This window comes from Phaethon lepturus, unplaced genomic scaffold, assembly GCF_000687285.1.
Source record: "Phaethon lepturus isolate BGI_N335 unplaced genomic scaffold, ASM68728v1 scaffold2692, whole genome shotgun sequence".
Taxonomy (NCBI): Eukaryota; Metazoa; Chordata; class Aves; order Phaethontiformes; family Phaethontidae; genus Phaethon; species Phaethon lepturus.
This window is the reverse complement of record NW_010523957.1, coordinates 1,952-24,733: the sequence shown is the minus strand read 5'-3', so window position 1 is coordinate 24,733 and position 22,782 is coordinate 1,952. Positions and strand designations below refer to the sequence as shown.

General features: G+C 41.1%; 1 protein-coding gene across 1 annotated transcript in view; it reads right to left on the bottom strand.

Annotated features, from left to right (window-relative positions):
- Positions 1-22,552, bottom strand: part of SCFD2 (sec1 family domain containing 2) — a 126,028-nt gene extending 103,476 nt beyond the window's left edge. Inside the window, exons 1-2 of the mRNA XM_010282269.1 lie at positions 22,490-22,552; positions 10,178-10,427 (exon numbers count right to left, since the gene is read on the bottom strand). Of these exons, the coding sequence (XP_010280571.1) occupies positions 10,178-10,427; positions 22,490-22,552 (313 nt within the window). The remainder of the gene's footprint in view (positions 1-10,177; positions 10,428-22,489) is intronic.
- Between the last annotated feature and the right edge of the window lie 230 nt (positions 22,553-22,782).

The window sequence follows — 22,782 nt, the reverse complement described above, 5'->3', positions numbered from 1 at the left end:
CTTTGTTTAATTTTATTTTTAACTATCCTACATTAGCCTGTTCTGGGGAACAGAGGACATCTATGAGTGGGAGAGTAAGAACATGGCATTTTCACCTGGGGATACAACTACTGGTCACTGAAGTCTCCCCCACCATAAACGCTTAACCTGAAATCAGGAATAACAAAAGGCAGGAAGATACTTCACATACAGGAATGCAGCAAAGGCGCAAGACAGCCTACAGGTGGAAGCCTGGGGAGACCAAAGGCAGACTTTAGGAGGAGGGGGACAAGAAAAAGGAGGTGTAGCAAGGAGCTACGAGTGGACTGGATCCATGTGGGTGATAGAGAGGCAGAATGAAGAACTGAGGCAGCAGGCTGGAAATGGGGGCAGATGTAAAAACAAATGGACAGGAAGGAATATGAGATGGATGGTGGGGGAAAAGAGCTGTGGCATGAAGAGACAAAAGAAGCTAAAGGAATATAGGCAGAAAATCTCAAATTGAATCAATTATTCATAAATCTCAGTATTCTGTTGCTGTCAAATACCTGAAAAGCCTAGGTGGAATCTTTACCTGCTAGTAAACATTTGGAAGACAACCTGCTATTGCACTGATAACTTCACTAGTGCAAGCAGCAGACAGCTATGATGTGCTTCCATATTATTTGAACTTGCTGGTAAAATAAGTATCATTCTCTATAGTCAAAACGTTGTTTCAACTTCTGTTTTGTTTGCTTACTTCAGAAATTATGCTGAAAGCATCAAAGGAACCACAGTGAGTTTGTGAAGGCAAGCACTCAAAAGTTAACAAATGCCAGAATTACAGTTCCTCAGCATAAACAACGTTAAGATACAGATGCAATCGATTAGCCCATACTATTCTTCTTCCATTTCTTTCTCACTTAGTGCACAGGATTTGCAGAAATGTGAGCAGAGTATGGAGCAGATGGCAGGAAGGGGCAGAAGAGGAAAAGATGGTGACGGAACTATAGAATTAGATACTCTGACTCCTAATTCTCATCTACTATTAGGCAGGGCTACTGGAGGCAAGGCTCTTTCCAAATTTTTATTTTATTAGGTTTCTCTCTTTTGCAGCCTCCATTGTAATAAACCTCCTTTAATTTAACACAAGGGTGCCTCTGCCATGTCTATATATTCTCCAATTCCCCAACATTTTAAGAGAAGAAAGGCGGAATTCCCACCGGGATCGTGGCATACCTCTGGGGAGCCTCCTGGATACAGACACACTGATATTTGGTAACAGCCTGGGAAAGAAGCTGTCATCTAGGTAGCTCTGCTTGGTGAACAGGCAACAGCACTTCTCCATGGCTACAGGCATTCCCCAAAGACTGTTTTATAACTCCAATTCCACCTATCATTCCCTCTATTATTTTTTTTAAAGTCTTGGGGGCTACATCAATACACATAGTGTACACAGATTTGTAAAACAAATATGCACAGACAGCACCAGAAACAAAAGCCTGAAGAATGAGATTTTAATAAACCAGGAACATTCACACATTATATTTGCACATTCCCCACATTAACACAAGTCCATGCAAGTCAAATACATATTTGTATTGTTTTTCATTAAATAAATGTGTCTCATAGGCTATGACTGACTCTTGGCACGTCTCATCAGGCAACTACTTTCACAATAATATTTATTTTAATGAATAAAGTGGGAAATCAAAAAAGAATCAGGCATCTGGTTCTAAACTAGCCTCAGAGATGCATAATGCTTTCTAAAATTGTGTACGGCACAAACATCACTGTTATTTACACAAAATTCTCAATTAACAGAGCTCCTTCAATCCAATTTTACAAACATTATGTTCCTTGCCTGACGAAAGGATAGCCAAGAAAGAAAAGGGGGAAAAAAAAATCCTTAGGCTATGATCTGTGAACTTTCTTGTCTTGACAGACCACAGTCCCAGTGTCTGCAAAAGCGAGCAGGAGGGTCACAGCAAAATGTAACTTGACCTGAACTTTAACCACCAGAGGTGACATTTACTGAACTATAAAATTTAAATCTAAACAAGAACCAATGGGGAGAAAGGGACTACGAGAGCACCTTCTCCTTGTTGATTTAAAATTCAAGACCATTAGAGATCTCTTCGGTTTACAGTAAGGGTTTGAGTAGACATGAAAAGATTTGTGAGAAAGTAGTCATTTAAATAAGGTAGTGCTTTGGAACTTCTTTAGTACCTGACAGTATTTAGATGTTATTGAAAACAAAATTGTAGTAGGAAGTCACTTTGCAAGGAAGTAACTTGTATGGAAAGGAGAAAAAAAGGATTTAACCATGCCACATACATATAAAAGTACCTTTTAAAAAGTTGCCTAATTCTAAAGCAGCTTCTGTTTTCATTTTATGCTTAAATCAGAGAGATATTTGATGTTAGAAGCATCTTCTAAATGCTATTGAATTTGCGTGCTGAAAAAGAATACAAATCATTAATGAGAATTGCACCATATCAGTTTCCTGTTGCAGTTGGCTGGCCTGCTAAGTTGGCAGCGAGACAGCAGCCTGCAGAGCTGCAGGCATATGTCTCATGTTAAAAAAGAAAAAAAAAGACTTCATGTTATAAACACTTCAATGAAAATTACTATCCAGTTTAGAGCCAACTGAGACCAGGTGCTGAAGACAAAATAAACAGACAACATATGAAAGTTTAAAAAAAAAAAAATCCCCAACGCCACTGGACTTCCATTGGGATTATCTTCTACCATACATTTTAATGTACATCCAAACAAAATATCCCTGCATGTGTACAAAGCAGCCTGATTTTCTCACCTTTAGGACAACAGCTTTTTAAGACTGATTTTTAAGATATGCCTCATATTTTTAAGACCTACCAAAAATATGCATATGCAAATTTAGATTAATCCAGAACACTACTGCACTTTGTCTCCCAAACAATTCACTTAGAAAACCCTCCGTGTTTCCCAGCTGAGAAATAGCCCAGGAATCCACCCAGGCATGGACACAAAGCCTGAAGTCAGTGACTGCTGATTTGGCTTGCCAAAATCAGCAGTCTCCCCATTGCCATCCACAGATTTTGAACAGAAATGGGAAAAAGCTTTTAGAAAGGTCACAGCAGAAAGGTGAGAGGTCTTGGAGAGCTCAAGGGTCCTAAGAAGAGCTGACAAAAATTAGGACACATACTCTGTGCCTGCAGAGTCAGTGGCTAAAGCAGAGCAGGTCATTGCTTCAGTGCATACCCAATTTCTCCCTGTTTTTGCAGAGAGGCCACAACAATCCCCATGAGTCCTTCTGACTGTTGTGCAATTCAGATGAATATCTTGGTACATGTGAAATGATCTTTTTTCACCAATAGCTCTGTTACCATGAAGCAAAGACTGAAGTGTTGCAGCAGTGGCAGCATCTCAGGGTTAATTAAACTGCAGGAGCTCGTTATGCCATGGCCAGGCAGCAGCTTTGCTCACGCCTTCCCGGTGCTCCTGACAGGGCAAACATCAGATCCATCAACCTCTGGGACTGCTGGAGGTCATTTTACACACACCTGCTGCCAGAGAGAGGAGTATTTTAGGCGTCTATAAAATCAGCTGGGGCAACGGGGAAAAAAGCCTCCTGAATATCCAACTCCCCTTTCAGAATTGGGTAGAAAATAGTCTGGGTTTCCTCTGGCTGCAGTAATAATGTCTGCAATGTGGCAGGATGAAGCTATTTAGCTCTATCAACAGAGACTACATTTTGTTATCCAACGCAAAAGGGAAAACTCATTCCAACTGCACCTTACCTGCAGATCAGCCCAGGAGGGCTCTGTGGGGCAAGGACCACCTCCTCGTTACTGAGGGAGACACAGGGAGCATGGGAGAGAGAGAATGAAACATTGCCATAATCTGCGATGACTTTCTTTTTTTATCATTTGATTGGAGCCATCCTATGACAAAGCTTTTAATCCTTTTAATGCATCCATGATGATGGCCAGCAGCCCTGACGTTTGCACAGCTACGTCACCCCAGCATTTGCAACTCCTCTCTGTAGCACAGCAGATTGAGCTCTACACAGACCATACTGAGTGGCATTTCTGTCATTTGCCTTCATTACAGAGCAGCAGTTACGACTTGCAGGCTACAGGACAGAGCAGATTCCCCAAACAACACAGCCTATAATCATGCACACACAACAGCCTAACCTAGTGGGAAGAGGTCTTCTTCCCAATTCAAGTTGGAGTGCAAAGCTGTCTCACTAACATTAGGCATGAAACCAACTCTTTAGCATCAGGGACTAGAAGAAGCTAATCAGTATTTCAGAGAGAAGCCTGTCTGGACATTCAAAATATTTAGCTATTTCATGTATTGAGGCATTCCCCCACTCTCTGTAACCCACTCTATGAACTTTTAACATAAACAGTTTGGCTTATAAACCTTTGCTCTGGTGAGGAGCTGATCCCTATCTACGAAACCTACTGACAGCCAGACTCCCACGCACGCCTGGAATCAAGGGGTGACTCCGAGTACTGTAGCCAGGCATGCAGGACGGCCCCAGCAGGGCCCAGCATTGCTAACACAGGGCTTCTACTTTTTCTGCAGACAATGCAAATGCAGAGCTCCTGAAGCATTGAACAGGCAAGAGAAGCTCTTGAGAAGGCCTTGAAGACAGCGCAGCTTGTTCAGATTTCTCTAAATATTCAAAATAAAGAACTTTGAATTTCTTATATAATCTTTGAAAACCCAGAAGGGACAATATTTAACTTTGATTTTTCTATTATCTCCCTAAATGGTAGCAAGAAACAATTTGGTTCCAGCTTTTGGATAAATATAGCCAGTTATAGTTCTCAGCATAAATACCTACACTACATAGAAATACCAGATTAACCCTTCTCTAATATGTGTACATGTCGCCATTAATAATGTGTTTTGATTTTAAGACCATGTGAAAAAAGTCTCTTTGCAGTAAGGATTACACTCTCAATAAGCAGCAAAATAAAATAAATAAAGTGCGAATGTTTTCTTCAAGTCATGACTTTTTTTTTCCATTGGTTCTGTTGTGAAACTCATGCATTACTTTGAAACAAGCTATTATTCAAGGGAGGGATAGGGCTAGCCTTTGACTGAACTACTGGAAACTTTATTAACTTTATAGAAAATACTCTTGATAAAAGCAGGGAAAATTTAAAATCACTCAGTATTTACTCTTGGATTTTATGGTCTTAAACAATGGCAGTTTCACAATATTTTCCTGACCTGCATGAATAGGGGCTTGCAGGGGGAATCACTAGCAGATACCTGAGCTACACCTCCACTGTGAAGCTGGGGAATCCCTCTCCTACACAGGGCAGGTGGTACATTCAATCCAGTCTCAAGGGGCTACACTATAACCTCAGTCAAGGACCTAATTTCATACCTACCTACATAATAAAACAGGTTTGGGAAATCGTTGCTCCAAACCTGCAGTGAAGCCAAGACCACAGCCAAATTAAAGCAAGCGTGTCTGTCCTGCAAGGGAACTGGCTGTCCCTGTCTAGGAATGTAAATGCTTACTGCAAAACCAGGATCAGTTTTAGGATTCATGACACTTAGGCCACGCTAGCAGTAAGGTAATGATACCTTCATTAGCGTGTAACTTCCTTAATGTGCAACATCTCCCCCAAGAATTGTGTGCTGAAGACAATCAGAAGCAGCCAAGACACCATGTGTCTAACCCAATACGGCAATGCCTAGGCTTCCACACACGGAATTTAGAAAAAGCAAGGTAAAATTTCAGTTTTCAGAAGCTGATAAAACAGCAGTTCTTGGCACAAGAAGGTTCCTGCCACACCTATGCTCTGATACCTACAGCCCTACCAGCTGAGAGTTGCTGCACACGGGCAGTGCAGTCAGCTGCCCCGCAGCCCAGGGCTGGCCGCCGGAGCACACCATCAGAGCCAGATCTGCTCTACAAAGCTCCCACAGAGATTTGCAGATGACAAGGAGAGAAGGGTGCAGCTGAAAAAATAGATTTTTAAATGCTTCGCGGCTCTATTAGCATTACTTTTGCATACATTTGTGGCTGTACACAGCTCTACATGGACATTTACAAAACTAGATGAACAGATAAGATGATAAAATAAATACGATATTTTACAGCTTTTTTTTCTTTTTAAACAGCTGCCAAAAAGACACCCCCTCACCAATGCCCACAAACCGAACATTCTGTTGAAAACCATAATTTTCCATTATGTTTTGGTCTATTCTGTTTCCCCTTCAATTTGTAACATTCTGCTGGAAACGGTGATGAAGAACATATGTCTGTGGTAAATTACACTCAGGAGAAATCCTGGAACTGTTACATTCAGTTTTATTACCCAAGGCATTAAGATAGTCTACCACAACACGTATTATTTAACAGTTCCATCAAACACAACACCACTAATATACTTCTATATTATTATGCATGCAAAAAAATTGTATCATATTTCTTAAATCTCATTGAGTGATTAACGTGTTGCTTTTTCATTTTAATTAACAGTTCCACGGTATTTTTAGTGCTTCAATGAAACAAGGTGTTAGATAAATGCAGAATGCTATTGTACAAATATTTTGGAAAACAAATGTTCAGACAACAATAAGGCTGAGAAGCCTAACACTCAACAGCCAGGAAATTGTGAGTGCTTATGCTTCTTTCACAATATAAGTTTACGCAAGTGCTGCATATTAACGTATTGTGCAGAGGGCTGTGATCATCTAGGCTACATCAGGGAAATCCAGTGTGGCCAACTGGACGGATAGACTAACATCTCCAAGAATTGCCTTCTTTTCCACTACTGCAAGTACTAATCCAGTTTCACTAGATATCACCAAAAACCAGACATAGCATAAATACCCCCCAAGCACTGATGAGCTGTATCTTTTCAGGGAGGTTTGCGCTAGTTCTGCAAGGTAGTCACATCACTGGAGACTTCCTACAAGCATAGACTCAGGCGTTCGTAAGTAAGCTTACATTTAACAAGTATAATAGGAATAAAAGATAGCTCATATAAACCCAGCTATTACTTTGACTGGTGACTTGAACTCAAAAGTCAAGTTTTATAAAGTTTTACAAGGGGTTTGCATTTTATTTCTCAAGTGACTCCATGGGAACAAATAAAACCAACAAAAACGTGTATCTGTCAAGTTTGCACAACTTCCATGCTTTGCAAAGAGGAAAGCAAAAGGCTTAGGCAGCAGTTCAGAGCCACAGCCTGAGATATGCCTTTTAATTTCAGCCTAAATCAACCAAACAGCCTTAGTACAGTGTTGGGTCCAAACTAAAACCAAAACATCAGGTACCAGGTGTATTGGCAAGCAGAGCACAAAGTCCTCTCTGTTCAAAGAAAGGTAATCACTTAATAGCCGAAAATGTAATTTAATGCTTTTCTTCTTTGAGTTCCAAAATGAGTCACACAAAGCTGAGAGTGCCAGCCCACTTCATGGACTGCAAACTGAGACTCAGAGAAAGTTACTCACTGAATATCATATGGAGAGTCTCACTTACTTTATTAGTACTTATTCATCATGTGTAAGAATAACTGAAGCTGTATTTTTCTGGTTCTCTGTTGTTCAGTCCATACACTGAGTGCAGCCATGGCTCAGAAAATACACTATATAATCATGAAATTGAAGACTGTGCTACAGTGCACATAGGAGTCAAACGGTGATTGCATGGGAAACTGAGTTACTGGCATTTCTCAACTTTGAAATGCTTAGCTTTGCAGCCTACATAGTATAACTTCTTGTATGCCTTTTTAAAGGCAACAGTGAACTTTGTTACCTGTTGCTATAACCAAAACTGTCCAACCATGCATCGCTAGCAGGGTTTGAAACTTAAACCTGCAGCTTTGCAGGTTAAGCTCCTTAATAAGAGCAGATTTACTGCAGAGTAGATATTGAATATTCAGGAACTGAGGTCCCTCATGGGAACCTAGAGGTGAGGAAGGAGCCAGCTGGCAGTGTCTTGAAGCTAGACAGTACTGGCTTACTCTTCTCTACTGACACATCCAGTTTAACAATCTTTCTATCATTTACCTTGATGGAAACCTCAAAATAAAAGAGTATTTTGCTTTGTTCTGATCATGAATAAGAGATTCCAAGAACTACTGAAATTTATTTTAGTCTAATTAACTTCTGTGGCTATTGAAGAGCAAAAAAGGTTTTCTCTTGTTTCTGACTTAAAGTAAAATGAGGGCAGTACGCTGTAGGTCTGGACCATGACCAGTCCAGACCCATGGCTGTTGCTAACTTGCAGAGCCAGGTTGATCTGGTGAAAACAGGCCAACCTGCACCTGCTAAAAGGACTAGCCGGTCTGTAGTTCATACTGTGTTCTGCTGGAAGCAGAAGATGTCTCGGCATTGCACCAAAAGGGGAAACCGGCGCTGCCATCTGTTCCCTGGTTTTCAGCCCTGCTACAAAGAAAGTCCTCCTGCTGTGCCTTTGAAAGACAGCTTGCAGGTGCTCCTAGGGTTCTGACTTGCTTTGCCTCTCAAGCAGCGAGCAAGGTACCCAAGATTCAGAGGGAAGCAGGACGTAGAACACAGGTCTTGCAAAATACAGGTCAAGGAAGAGCAGGTCTAAGGCTGTGCATGTTTTCTCAGTCTTCCCAAATCAACTCTTCAGCAAATACAGCACATTACAAATTCAGCAAATTCCACTAATGCTGAGAAAGCAATCTGTTGCATGAATAAAGGCTTGAGAACTACCAAAGTCCTGGAAATTCCACTTTACACTTTCCTCCCAAGACAGTTCTTATTTTTGGTCATGACAGTAAATTTTAATCATATTTTTTTCCTCTTTTATGAATAAGTCAAAAGAATTGTCACTCTAAATAAAGAGGTAAAAACAAAGAGTGCTGATAAACAAGTATGCAAGCAAGCGGGAACACTATCACATACTTGTGCAAAAAGCACTGACATAGTTGTGCTAAATACACAGATACAGCAATGGAAGGTTGCAAGGTCCCTGGCTTCTCTTTGGTATTTTACTGAAAGTTTAAGAGACTTCAAATCTTCCCATACTTTTCTTAGGGACAATGAAGAGTGACTGATAAAACTGTGATTCAAAACACTGGCAATCAGAGGAGAAAAGGCAAAATATGGAAATGTGGGTTTAGAAATGAGGGGTTGGACTGTACCATATCCGGCAGAAGACACCACTGAAATAGTAAAGGAAGCACCATATGGTGGACAACATGTGCAGTACATATTGAAAAACAGAAGAGCAAAAGTCTACAAGAAACCTGGAACACCGCGGGCACCATGGCCAGGAGTATTAACAGCACAGTGCAAATATGACTGAACATGTCCATTCCTACAGTAGGAGTCTTTTAACCATTGAAGTATTTTACAGTCAAAGCAACAGCAGACTGGTCAGACCACACCTGTATTTGGAAGAAGCATCCACAGGGAACAGTATCAGAACAACCAACAGCAGTATTATTCCACTGCCCTTGAGACTCCCCACTTAGGCCCATTCTTGGCAAAGGCTTTTAACTGTAAGATCTTCACAACATCTTGATTTATGCTCATATGCTCCCTACCTCAAAGATGACCTGGTCAACGACCTGCTCACTATTAGTAAATACGAAGAAAACTGACAGCAGGAAGCGAGATCCCTTCTGCCATTCAGATACACTACCCTTGAGCAATAGTTCATTCATTTTAACAAATGTTTTTAACTATTATTTTTTTCTAAAATGTGACACCAGCAACAAGAGGTTTAGGGCTTTCCTACTCTACAAGCACTCATCTAAAAAAGGCTTAGTGTGCTATTTTTAAAGGCTAATATTCATGTCGTTTCAGCAAAAAGCTCAAATGTTGGTTTTAGACACATTTCTTCTTTTATGCCAGACAGGCCAGCTCCTCATATTCACAAAGCAACTGTGGTTCACTGAACATGTTTCCAGAATTAATTTTGACTTCCCGAGGTCAACTTTACACTGATCAATGAAAGAAATTGTGGAAAAGATTACCTTATGAAAACACACAAACTTAGCCAATCTTTAACAAAAAGAACAACTTGTAGAGCTTTCATCAAACTCAGCACTCTTCAAGGACAGCCTGTCAGCATTTGGCATATATGAACAAATCTACAGGAAATCCTTGTGCTTACTTACGTACCCTCAGAGCCACAGATGAGCCAAGTCACTTTTATATGTTCCTCTCAGTTCCTGCGTTCCCAGCCATCCAATTTCTCACCACACAAGCAGAATCTTACCTGTTATTTTCTGCAACAAAGGAGATGGCTCTGGCTCATCACAAACGGCCTTAACTAGAGCCTTTTTCACCTCTTCTTCAGCTGCGTCCAGCTCTTTTCCACTTTTGATTTCTCCAACCACAGAATACATGTATATCAGCAAGACCAGGAAGTCCTCACAGGTATAATCATCTTTCGTCCTCTCACTGGAAGACTTTATCATTGGCAATAACTGGTTCAAAACACTGGGCATTTCTGACTCGCCAATAGTCTGAAAAACAGAAGGAAGATTGTGTCAGATTGCCCCCGTAGTGCTTATCAGTTGTCATCAGACATACTCCTGCCTGCACTCACAAGTTATTTCTCATTACAGCAGTGCTCATTTAATGAAACATTGTTCAATATTTGCATTCTTATTTGTCAACACATCATACTGTGACTTCTTTGCTGCTGAAATAGCAAATTTATTAGTTTCCTACAAGTTTTTTCCTAGGCACTCTTAGCACTTGAAAAGCCTGATGATTAGATCTTCTCCATGTACAAGTAAGATGAGAGGACAGGAGCATCAGCCTTCATGGTATGGGTAAAAATGGTACAAAACACAAGGTCAAACACTTCCTCTAAATTCTGGTCCTCCTCCTTGGGCCTGATTTTGTAGCTGAGCAGGGAGTTCAGAGCCCAGCTCCCATTGACTTTAATTGCTATTGCAAGCTCTCTGCGCATCTGCGAGCCTGACCTTATGCCTTCAGGTCAGAAACCCAGAAAATTAGAAACAGAGGGAACCACCTGTGAAGCATGTGATTTAAGTGACCGGCAGGGTTTCCCAGAGGAGCTGTACAACAAGGAGCAAGGACAGGGCAGCAATCACCTGCCTGGCATGTGCCCTGACCCTCTTCTCCCTCTGCCTCCTTCACAGCACACTTGCCACCTTCTGCAAGCCACGTAACAGGGGTCTTCCACGTCAAAAAAGCCTTCTTTGCTAGGCAGGTCAGGCTCATTCCCACAGCATATCCATGCTGTGAGGTAAGGCAAAAGCCATGTGGAAGCGGGGAGAAGTATGTGACCATGAAGCTGAAAGATGATCATAACGTGTATATGAGGAGAGGAGGCTGGCAGAGAAAAGGAGGGGGAAGCAGAGTATGCTCCATGTCCTAGGTCCTCAGTAGCTGAAATGGCACTTGCTTCTTCTCATCTTTGTAGGAGAGGTGTCCATACAGCTTTCCTGTGGCTGTAAAAAGGAGACTTCAGACATGAATCCCCTGAAGGGCCATGCTGACATCTGCATCACGTAACACCAGGGCTGGGGTTTAGACCCACTGTGCAGGTCTCTGCCACTCAGGACAGTGGAGTAGCTAATCGTAGCAGCAACCTGCCACCCTTGCTGTGCGCACACACACCTGCGTATCCACACACTAGTTTTCTGCTGTGGGTTAGTTTGCAGCTCAGCAGTGGGACCAGGTGAGAAGTGGGACCAGTGCAAGGCAAGCAGGAAGATCACAATGCTCCTGAGCAGGGAGGGAGGTGTGGGAGGAGAGAAGCACGGCCTTCCTGACTTGATGTCAGTCATCAGTCGGATCCATCCAAGAGGTCTTCTGCAACACCACCCTCTATACCCTGCCCCTTGCCCTGTGAGCACCAAACAGCTCCCTGTAAAAACCTGTGAGTCAGGTCATAGTGTACAGCTGAATCTCCTATAGTCCAATACGGCAAGTCTGCAAACATTTATTCTTGGTTGTTACTACAGTAACTTCAAACAGACTAGTTAGGCATCACAACCAATAACATACCCTTTAAATAGATTCACAGTAAGTAAATAAAACACAAAATAAACAAACCAGAGAGAGACACAGGCTTATACAATAACAAAACCATGCAACTAGGTTTATCACTGTTTTAAACTACATTAATTTAGTTCTGAGCTCCTCTCACAACTGAGTAGTTTTTTCCGAAACTTGGGCAGGGATTTCAGAGTCAAACTTCAGGAATACAGAAGCTGAAAGTTTCGCCGCCTGGCATATTCCATACAACACTTCAGGGGGTCCTGGATTTGGTTGTATTTTGTTTTAGTTGTTCTTTGACAATCTCAGAAACACTAACAAGCATCTCCTAAACTGTAATTTTTATACCTACACTGATCCACTACAGATCTCAATCATAAAGACAGCACAAATAACTCAAGCTCTCAAGAATCTTTCTTCCAGCCTGTGCTATAGGAAACAACATTTCTGCGGACTTTGGGCACCACCCTGCTCCTGACATACAAGTTTTGCCATGGACCCATCTTTCAAGGGACTTTAATGTGGTCAAATGCCATATTTCTATTCGAATACATACCTTAGAGAAGAATTTTCTAACTTCCCACATGCTAAACCTAACAGTAAGTGCACACTGTGGACTTGAAGTAGTAAATTACAAAGCTACAGTGGTCAAAAGCATTTGGGAGCCAAAAAGCAACATTCAGAAATCTGGGAGGGGTTGGCACCCTCTGTGTGTTTGGGCAGGGAGTGTTAAATCACACGCACAGCAGGCCGGGCGCTGCTCTGCCTGGGAAGCAAGTCTATGGTGTTTGGCACCAGTCTGGCATACGCTGGCAGCTGGGCCACCCTCAAGACAAGGCTGTTGGTTCCCAAATTTTAACTGAGCCCTGCCTCAGTTCAGTATTACCTGTTCTCTTCTTGAAAAGTGACACAAACCAATTCTCATCTGTACACTAGTAACAACAAATACCAGATCATCCAGATCCTAAAATGGAAAAAGACAAAACTTCAAGGGATGCAGAGGTATGCAGCTACCAGGAAGAAGCCACCTGCAACAAACAAAAGCCTAATCAGTCCTAAAAATCCAAGAACTAAAGATTAACTCCATGTGGAGTTATTCTGGAATAGATGACAAAATTCAATCTACATTAATCTGAATTCACTTTTAAGGAGAGGCAAGCCCTACACCAGGTATTATTGCACATCATCTACTGGCACATCATCTATTCCCCCTCTCTCCTCCCAACACACAAACTCTCTTAGTATCCCGTAGCACACTCCTGTAACAGCAAGGATGAGTTCTTGAAAGGGATACACTATTTTGCACGCACAAATTTTCCAAATGCGTGGAGCACTGAAGATGCACGTGATCGTACAAATAGTACGTCAACAGCTCCTGCTTGAGGACACTATCTCCTGAAATACACGTGTACAGCATCTCTGGCAAATTTTCAAACACACATGATAAAAAAAAATGGGTCTAAACTTTCAGGGTGATTTACTGAAGGGCTAAAACTCAACAACTTAAAGCAACAATTGCCACCTCTTATCTTCAAAGTAAAAATGAAAGAAGAAAAAAAATTAAAGAGCCACAATAAACCATTAACTTCAGAACGCATGTAGGGTCTTTCTGGGGTATGAACTTCTCTGGAATGTTTTTCCCTTATCTCTTGGGAAATGGCGCTACAGAGGACTTCAAATGCAACTGCCAAGTTTCAGAGGCTATTTTGTCCAAACAGGCCAGTTGGACTGGAGCAAGTGTTAAAAAACAAAAAACAAAACAAAGGGGGGGGGGCGGGCAGACTTACAACCTTACTGCAGAGCACGGCTCCGCAGGGAGCTGGGAAATTTGCCTCAAACAAAATCCACTGGCAGATTGTCATTATCTGGCCACCTCTGATGATTTAGGGGCTCCCTGCACTGCCTAACAATCAATCAATTACCCTGAATGAACAACCCTAAAACACAAGTTTTAAAAATGTAACTACCCATGACCCAAATTTCCTGCTGGTTATGTTGGCCTCAGGTTAGCCCCATTCGTCTACTATCAAGGGAGCCAATAAAAATAATAAAAACAGGTCAATTCTGAGCTTTCCAAAGGCTGTATAAAAACATTAAGGCAGTTTAATCCAGCACCAGCTAAGGCCCAAGCTCTAACGCCTTCTGCTCAGTTGCATTGTTTGGACATTTTAATGCTATAATCATATATTCTTCAGAATCCAGGGAGAGTTTGTGAAAGAATTTTGTTGTTTTCCACCTCTTTCCTCCACCATCCTTAGTTATTTATTTTTATAACTTAAACTGTGCAGTAATTTACTATCCCTAAGGGTAAATGAACTGACGTCAATTTGCTGATTTTTGCAAAAGGCCTGAGTTTTGGCAGATGGGAGGATACTGAAAAAAAGTACAAAAATTTTTTTTCAGTTTTTGAATACTGAACACAATACTGTGCTTCAAAAGTGACATTTAAACGTGATTTAAATGATCTACAGGAATTAAGAGGAAGTGTAATAAACCCAAGAAAAAATGTCTTGCATTTCTGTGAAAGTCATTATTTTCAGTATTGAATAAACCTGTAAGAATCTAAAGCCATAGCTATCATTAGACATCTTTTACACAATAGAAAACAGAGTGCGCTGGGGAGGAAGAGAAGAGGAGGGTCAGAGTTTACTTGAATTAACACATGTCCCTGACAAAATTGAGAAGAGAACCAAGCGCTCTAATCCCTGTGCTTCCAGCCCACTGTCCTCAACACATCATTAAAAATATTAAAGCAGAAATCAACTTCAAGCAAGTGGAATTTATTTTCTTTTAAAATCCAGGAAGAAGGAGGAGATAAATCTTAAAGGACTACTTCACTATGTAAATATTCTAGTGGCTTTCTGTTTAGGAAGCAAAACATGTTTAATTCCTTCAGAGGTCGCATGAGTTAACAGAACTTTTTGGAATGGGAACCACACAGCTTTACAACAGCGAGGAATTTTATTGGGGAAAAACAAAACTAAAAAACAGCCCCAAAGCCCAGCTGCAGGCAAAACTAGCAGAAGGATCAGTGCAAACTCACAAGCCCGTCGTTCATTTGCTACCCTGCACTTCTGGACCACCCTATCTAATAGAAGGTTCCTCATATTGGTAACTTAGGTGGGAACAGAGGGTTCATGAGTTGGGGGATAAGCAGCTTTCCAATGTTGATCTATCTGATTTGTCAGGTTTTACCTGGGTTTGATGTTTTGTGATTTTGCCATGCAGCGCATTAGCTTTCCCACTATCCAGACAAAGGCACACTATTCTAGCTGATAAAAGTGACAACAGCACCAAGGGAGGACCTCATAGGTATGCAAAACCAGCTCAGATCCTTCAATGGCAATAGATCTCTGCAGCAGTAGTCATCTTAGCAAAAATGAGAGGTGCTGCCAAGCTAAGGAGGAATCTTAGCTGCCTGCAGTGCTCTGCTGACCATAAATCAAATGCTGCAGTTCTGTTACTCGCTGTCTTACACAGTCTGGCCACCTGAGATTTGGGGTTGATTGCACATAATTTCCATATGGGCAAAAAGATGTCTGTACTCCCTACTCCCAACAAAACAATCACTTCATGTATTTAGTTTTCATTAAATGGCCTATGGGTGACTAGTGTTTTGACACAATAAATCTGTAAGTACGACCTTACCACACAAATTATGTTTTTCCATATCATGCTCTAGAAATCATTATAATTCTTGACTTGGGCAGGTTTTGATAAAAACGTACCTTCTCTTTGTCTTCTCTTTACATATTTGTAAGGTATGATTGAAGAATAACCAACGCGAAACATGACACAAAAAATGAAGGTCTTCTAAGTACTACACTCTCACCCTCAATCTGTCAGTGTCAAAATATATAGCATCCAGTTATTCAGGCAGGCTACTTAAGAAGAGGATGAAATCATTTTGATAACTGAAGTCCACCGTCTGTACACTTCCTTTTGCAGGAAGTGAGTTTGGATGCCAGAAAAGCTTTAGTCTCAAACTTATGTTTCCAGCTGGGGAGGACTGACACAGCCTCGCTCTGTGCGGGGAAGGAGTAAAATTTAGCCTTAGGGGAAACCAGATGAAGCATCCAGCAAACTCACAGCTTGAGAGTGGAGGTGTGAGATGCTGACAGCAAATGGCCACTTCCAGTAAAAAAAAAGAAGCAAAAGTCATTAAAGTTAAGGAGAAAGATCACATTGCCTTTTGTTGGGGACCAAAACAGGTTTATGAGTAGCCCTGTCAATACCAAGAGACTTGCATCTTCCTCTCTTTAATGGTAGCGTCTGTCTATTCACTTGATAGACAATACAGAAATCCACCAAGAATATGCATATAAAGAAAATAGCAGAGAACCAAACTGCTAGTGAGAGACACAGGAAACAGTAAAAGCACCTAGGATCTGTCTCCCCTGTCATTACTCTTAATGACTCCTCTGTCTTTAAAGAAATATCCCTACCAAGCCAATTCTATCTCCTGTCCCCTTTTCTGCATTTATCACTCACTCTGAGCATTGCCCCAGGAACTATATCCTCAAACTGCAGACACAATTTCCAGGCAGCCCTTGTAGACAGAGTCTTAAAATTCTAATGTAAATAAATAAAAAACAAATAAAAGAAAATGAGTAAGCCTTTTAAAGGCTATTTTTAACCTGGCTCACATTATCAAAGACACAGATTCACAGTCATCCTACTTGCATGCTCCCCCAACTGGCCTTCATTCTTGCCTTCTCCCGACTACAACAGCCTCTTCCTTCTGTGTCTGCTGAAGTGTTTCTGTGACTGTGCGTTAAAACAGATCGTTTTACCCAGACTGGTTCTCTGCTCAGGTTTACTGCTTGGCCACAGACACACACTAGCCATGAAGGCCAAAGATTGGACCGCTTCCTTATGCAACAACATTGGCTTGAAGCCTACATGAACTAGAGTTTAAGTTTGCCAAGAGATATAAAAGAAAATTATATAAATAATCACCTGCTCTTTGGATGACTTTGTCAATACACTGTCATACAGCCAGAATCTTAATTGGTGTCTATCAGTTGACACTGCAGACATCAATAGTTCTTTGCCAACTTATACCTGCTGAATCCCTATCCATGATGTTAGCACTTACTGTAAAACATAATGATGAGTCAAAGGCAAGAAAAATTTACTTACAACATAAAGCTTTTAAAAAGCACCACATTTGTAAGCTCTTCTGGTCAGAGATTTTTTTTTAACATGTGTCTTGCACAATTCCAAACACACACCACTGACACTTAACAGCTAAGATGTGATAACAACAAAAATATTTAAAACAAGCTGTTCAAGCCCTATCATTTCTAAAAACATAACAAAAGCAAAGCCCAGGACAGTTATTTCAGCCAATAACTCCCTAGCCCATGATCATGACCTAAGCAATTGGATTCCGCCTATAACCCATAGCCAAAGTAGTACATTCCAGTATTTTTCTTTAACCTAACTTCCTTAGGACAGAAAAAGAAATTATATTTTGAACAACATAATTAAGATTTCCTCTTACCACCTTCCTCCTGTCTTTACTGAGCACCATAGTTGTTTGACAGCAATTTCCCCTTCCAAACATCTTGCAACTTCTTCAGTTATTTTTCTTTCTTGTGTTACAAGAGGCAGATTCAGTTACTGTGTCAGAACTGCAAGACTTATACATACATTTTGAGAAAATTTAAATGCCATCACAAAAAGCTTCTCATAAACCCTCTGATACCTAATCTTCCACAGTAGAGAAATCACCTCATTCCAGTGAGTTATGCTGTCTGGTGATGTATCATTACATCACACAGTCCAGTTTTTCCCTCTCTCTTTGGAAACCATCTAAGTGTACAGCTGTGTTAAGATATTTTAATGGGTTCATGGGGGCTCAGCAGCAACAGGATACTGAAAAAAGGATATTTAATAAGTCTGGATTTTATTAGACAAAGCTCTGCAAGGATAAGGGCAATTTTACTTAAATCACTGCATGTCTGACATAAGAGACTCATCAGCAAGTTAAAAAGGGAGTACTTCCAACCTACTCAGTCAAATGCTTTTAGCTGTGATGGCTTCTGCAGACGTGCTCAGTATAAACATGAATCAGCACAGCAAAAATAGTGTCAGAAGAATGAAAAAGCAGTACAGGCACAGTCAAGGTAAAACATGCATCAGAGAAAGAGCTTCATGCTATGCATGTCAGGATTTTTTGTGTGGGGTTTTTTGAGGTTGTTTTGTTGCTTTTATAAGCCTTGGAATATTGGGGAAAATGCCAGAAGATGGTAGGGGTTCGATACTGAGAAAAGAGCCTGGGGATAACATGATATCTGAGGAGGTTAAAACGTCGGCTTTGAGGAGAACAATGGGAAAGCGTTCAGTCACTACAAAGCAAAGGATAAGACTCCACAGGGACAGAAAACAAATAAAAGGGGTATAAATCAAACAAAATATACTACAACCAAATCAGTCATTCAATAGTGCAGACCATATCTGCAGAAGGAGGGGATTCTATCTCGGGAGATGGTTACTGAAAAAGATTTGAGATATGCTTTGGACAAAGAAAAGGACATGAATCCCTGCTTAGATCACTAGCTGTAACCCTCCACGTTTGAAGAACAGATGGCCCAGAGGGGATAAAGGGTCTAAAAAATCACAAGTGGACTAGAGAAGGCAGGTAGGGATTAATTACTTACTCTGTCCCAACACAAGAACTAAAGGGCAATAAACAAAGCTGGTAAGAGCCAGTTTAAAAGGCAAATCAAACAGAGGTAGTTCTTCATGCAATTTGCTCAGATGTGGAACTCTTTGCCAAAGGTTCTGGTGCTTGCTAAATTCTAGTTGGGTTCACAAAGATGATGGGAAAACTCAAGAGAGGAAAAAATTTCCGTGAAATATTAGTAAATACACAGAAAACACATGTGTTCCAGAACTCAAAATGGTCAGAGCTGGAAGAGTATCACATAAACTTTTCCTCTTCTCTTAATCTTCTGTAGGCAGCTGCTTTTGAGTATGCTTAGGAAAAGCAAACTAGCTCACCTACATTTTTGATCGGATACAGAGTGGATATATTTACCTCAAAGCCATGGCAAAAGGACCAATCTAACTATAAAATACAGTATCCAGGGGAAAGAAGTAGGGGAGCACGTTTATTACAGTATGTAGCACTGTCAGGATTAACTCCGATGTATCATGCGCAGTTCCAGTGTCCACATTTCTAAGCAGCTACATATAATTTTGGAGTGTGTTACAAAAAAACTGAAAGAGTAGATTTCGTCAGAGTGACACAGCTGGCTTATCAAAAGGAAGAATAACAGTTTATGTACATCTCTTCAGGCAGAAGAAAATTTCAGAGTAGGAGACAGCTCTTGAATCTAGTCAAGAAAGGCACAAGAGAAACACAGGAAGTTGAAACTATGATTTTTCCAGTTCTCAAGTCAGTGGAGATCCTCTCAGTGGCATATGTATTTCAGATAGACTTTGGAGAGTGAAAGGACAGAAAACAAGCAGAAAGCACTGTTTGGCACAGTGCTTAATTGCAGTGAAAAGAATTGTGAGCTGCGAGGGAAAAATAATTTGTAATTAGCAGAAAGGATAAAGGTAACACATACTGAAATACTGGACATGCTGTGAGGGCTGGCACACAGCAGTAAGTTATAAAAGGAGACTGACAGTCAAAATAACCCCATCTTGTGCCTCTTCCTCCACATCCTTGCCTTCTGAGGTACCTCTTCTCCCTCAGCCCTTTATATCATCCTTCACTCCTAGGTCAGTCTAACATCAGATGTCCCAGAAACTCCTCAGGGTTGCAGGGAAACCTCCTGACTTTTGGTCAGTCCATGGTGGCCATTGGTACCAGAAATGAAAGAATGGGATGGCCTGGGACAAGGGCAAAATGGGAAAAGAAGTCTGTTCCTAATGGGTTAAAACCAAACATGATTGTTTGGGTTCATTTGAAAGAAATGTGTTTTCTTGTTGCTGTTGACTTTTTGTGTGTGTGTTACCTCACTGTCAAACATTAAACAAATCCAGTCAACTTCTGCCTCTAGAAGTTTGATACTAACAGACAATCAGGAAATCTATCATACATTGCCACAAGCACCAATGCCACTTTGCACCAAAGCATCGTACAAATCATGTTTGCAATTAAGTTACTGCCAAACACACACCTGAAAGCTTTTAGCGATGCTTAAGAGATCGTATTATTACATAAAATATGCTGAATAAGGGTACTATTTGGCTAAAACATACCCCATTTCACAGCATCCCTGGGATTCAACTTTTTGTGAACAACTTCAATGGAAATGGATGTAGATCTGAGCAAAGCAGCATCCTTTCGCCCCATTCCTTTTCTTCTGTCCCCTTTCTTAAAAAAATCAACCTAGGAATCTTAGTGAAAATCTATCACTAAGGTAAACATACCTGCCAAAAACCACTGGAATTTACCAAAATACTATGAATTGAAACTGCTATGAGTCAAGACGCTGGAAAGCCATTTAAAATGTCAACTTGCATGAAACAGCCATATAAGACTAGATACTGGATCACATTACCGCGTTTTACAGATACAAATTTAAACAGTAGCTAACTTTGAAATATTTTACATTGTCTTTAAAATATTTTATACCTTGTTATGCAGATAGACAAAGACATAATATGTAACATAAACCACAAAGCAAAAATATATGGACATGGGAGGTTTGCACAGAAGATCCCACTGCTCTGTCCACAGTCCCGGCTGGAACCACAGGAAGGAGACAGAACGGCAACACAAAGACAAGCGAAGGCAGATTATCAGTCCACTGCAGAGCACCATGGCTGTTAATCAGTACAGTAAATGTTGTCACAATAGAGTACTGACATTTCTAGCCCTTGTACAAGGCTCGCCATGCTTTAAACAGGATTCAGGCTTTCATGGTGATTAAAGGCAGATGTCACACGCATGAGTAAGTTTGTAACTTATGAGCCCCTCATTCATTTTTGTGTGTGGAAGGAATCTTTCGTTGGCAGGACATCTTCACTGGAGGATGCTCCTTGTGGCATGATTTGCACAAGGAAGAACACCTTCCTTCCCTTTTTTTAGGTTGGGAAGAATAAGACAAGCATAAGTATACAACTACATCTCATTTCATCCTATGAAACGCACCAGGTTAAAACCTTAATTTTCCTGTCCAGTTTTCCACTGCCATTAGAAACTAATCAGGTCATCATCTTTCGGAGAGCAGCAGATGGCAAACAACAGTGATATTTTAAAGTAAAGAATGCATGTTTTTTTTCCATATAAATGTGCAAGAACAGTAGCTGCAATGACTACTGATCATACATCTAATATAAAACATCAAGGGAAATTCGGATATAGGTAAAATGGCAATTATTTTTCCACTGTGATAACACAAGGGGATGAAAATTCTGAAATCCCATTTTTCTTTTAATCTTCTCATCCCATCCTGGAAATCTCTTCCTGCTCTAGAAGCTAACAGTTCTCTTTTCAAGCACAATTTAACTCGACTGCCTATGAACTGTTCCTTCAGCTCCTTAACCAAGCAGGAATCCTCAACGCTGGTATTCATATGCAGTGGTGCATAGACGGCTGGGCAGCCTGTGCATGGGTATACAACTTTATATAGTTATACACCAGTTATTAGAAAGTATACCCAACACCTGCTTTTCAGTCATGATGCTCCACGCCCATCGGCCCAGTGCCCTTCCCACAACTTGCATGCAGCAAGTCCTCTCCTTTTTCGCCTCCTTTCAGTGCTTCCATCATCCCCCCAGGCACCAGGCTGTGCTGAGTGGCACTGGCAGTGGTTTTGCAGCTGGTTCCTTGCTCTGGATGGAGAAGATGTTGGGCTGCTCTCCCACTGCCAGCTGCAAGGGCCATGTGAGGGCATCCTGGCTGCCAGAGATTGCTCCTGATGCAGCTCCTCTCCGTCCGTTTGTCCAGCACAAGCTACAACTAGAAAAACAATCCTGGCTTTCTGTCCCCCTGGGATTTCCCTCCCACTCAGCCGAACGCCTGAGTCAGCATAACTGTCCCTCATGATATCACATTTGTGCAAAGGGAGCTGACTGGAGCACAGGACATCTGGTCCCAATATCTAAAAACACTTAAATCATGCATGTCATTCCAAACATTTAAGGACTTCAGAAGTTTTCAGTTACTTCCATATAGATTTCCTAGCTGCTTCATGCAGAAAGGATTTCTCTGAAGACCTGTGGAAATGTATATTCTGTGCCATTTTAACTAGAAAAAAAAAACAGCCTTAAAAATAAGCCCAGATGTGTCTTAGGTTATCTTTATATTAAGTATTTTTTAAAATTATTCCAGGAGAATACCAAAATGTGCTGAGTTATAACACTTAAAATTCAGATTTCAATAATGGGTGAAAAAAAGGTGGCTGTAAGTGCAATGTTAAAAAGACCCAAAACAAACCCAACAAACAAAAAACGCCACAAATTCCATTGTATATGCTAGACGGTGAGGTACTAAGGTATTTTCTAGTTCCTCATTGTGCTTTTTGGTAGGAGAGAAAGGAGGCATGGCCCAGTGGTCAAGGCACCAGACTGAGACTCCGGAGGCGCTCACCTCCATCTCTGACTGCAAGCTTCTTGCTTGTTCTCCACCTGCAACCAGCGGTAGCTTCCTCATGCTACCAAGCGTTAATTCAGGTGCTCTGATAGTCTGATGCTGAGTCCCAGTTACGAGTAAGTGCACCACATAATTCCCTTTGCAGCCTCCACATGTACTGCAAATCATGGTACGTTGATGCCAATACAGCAGAGGCACACTCTGTAGGCCTGCTGCAGCCTATTTAGTTTGAGTACCAATAGTCGTGAAGCTGTCGCAGGATGGAACTCACTATTAACTGACTTCTTTTC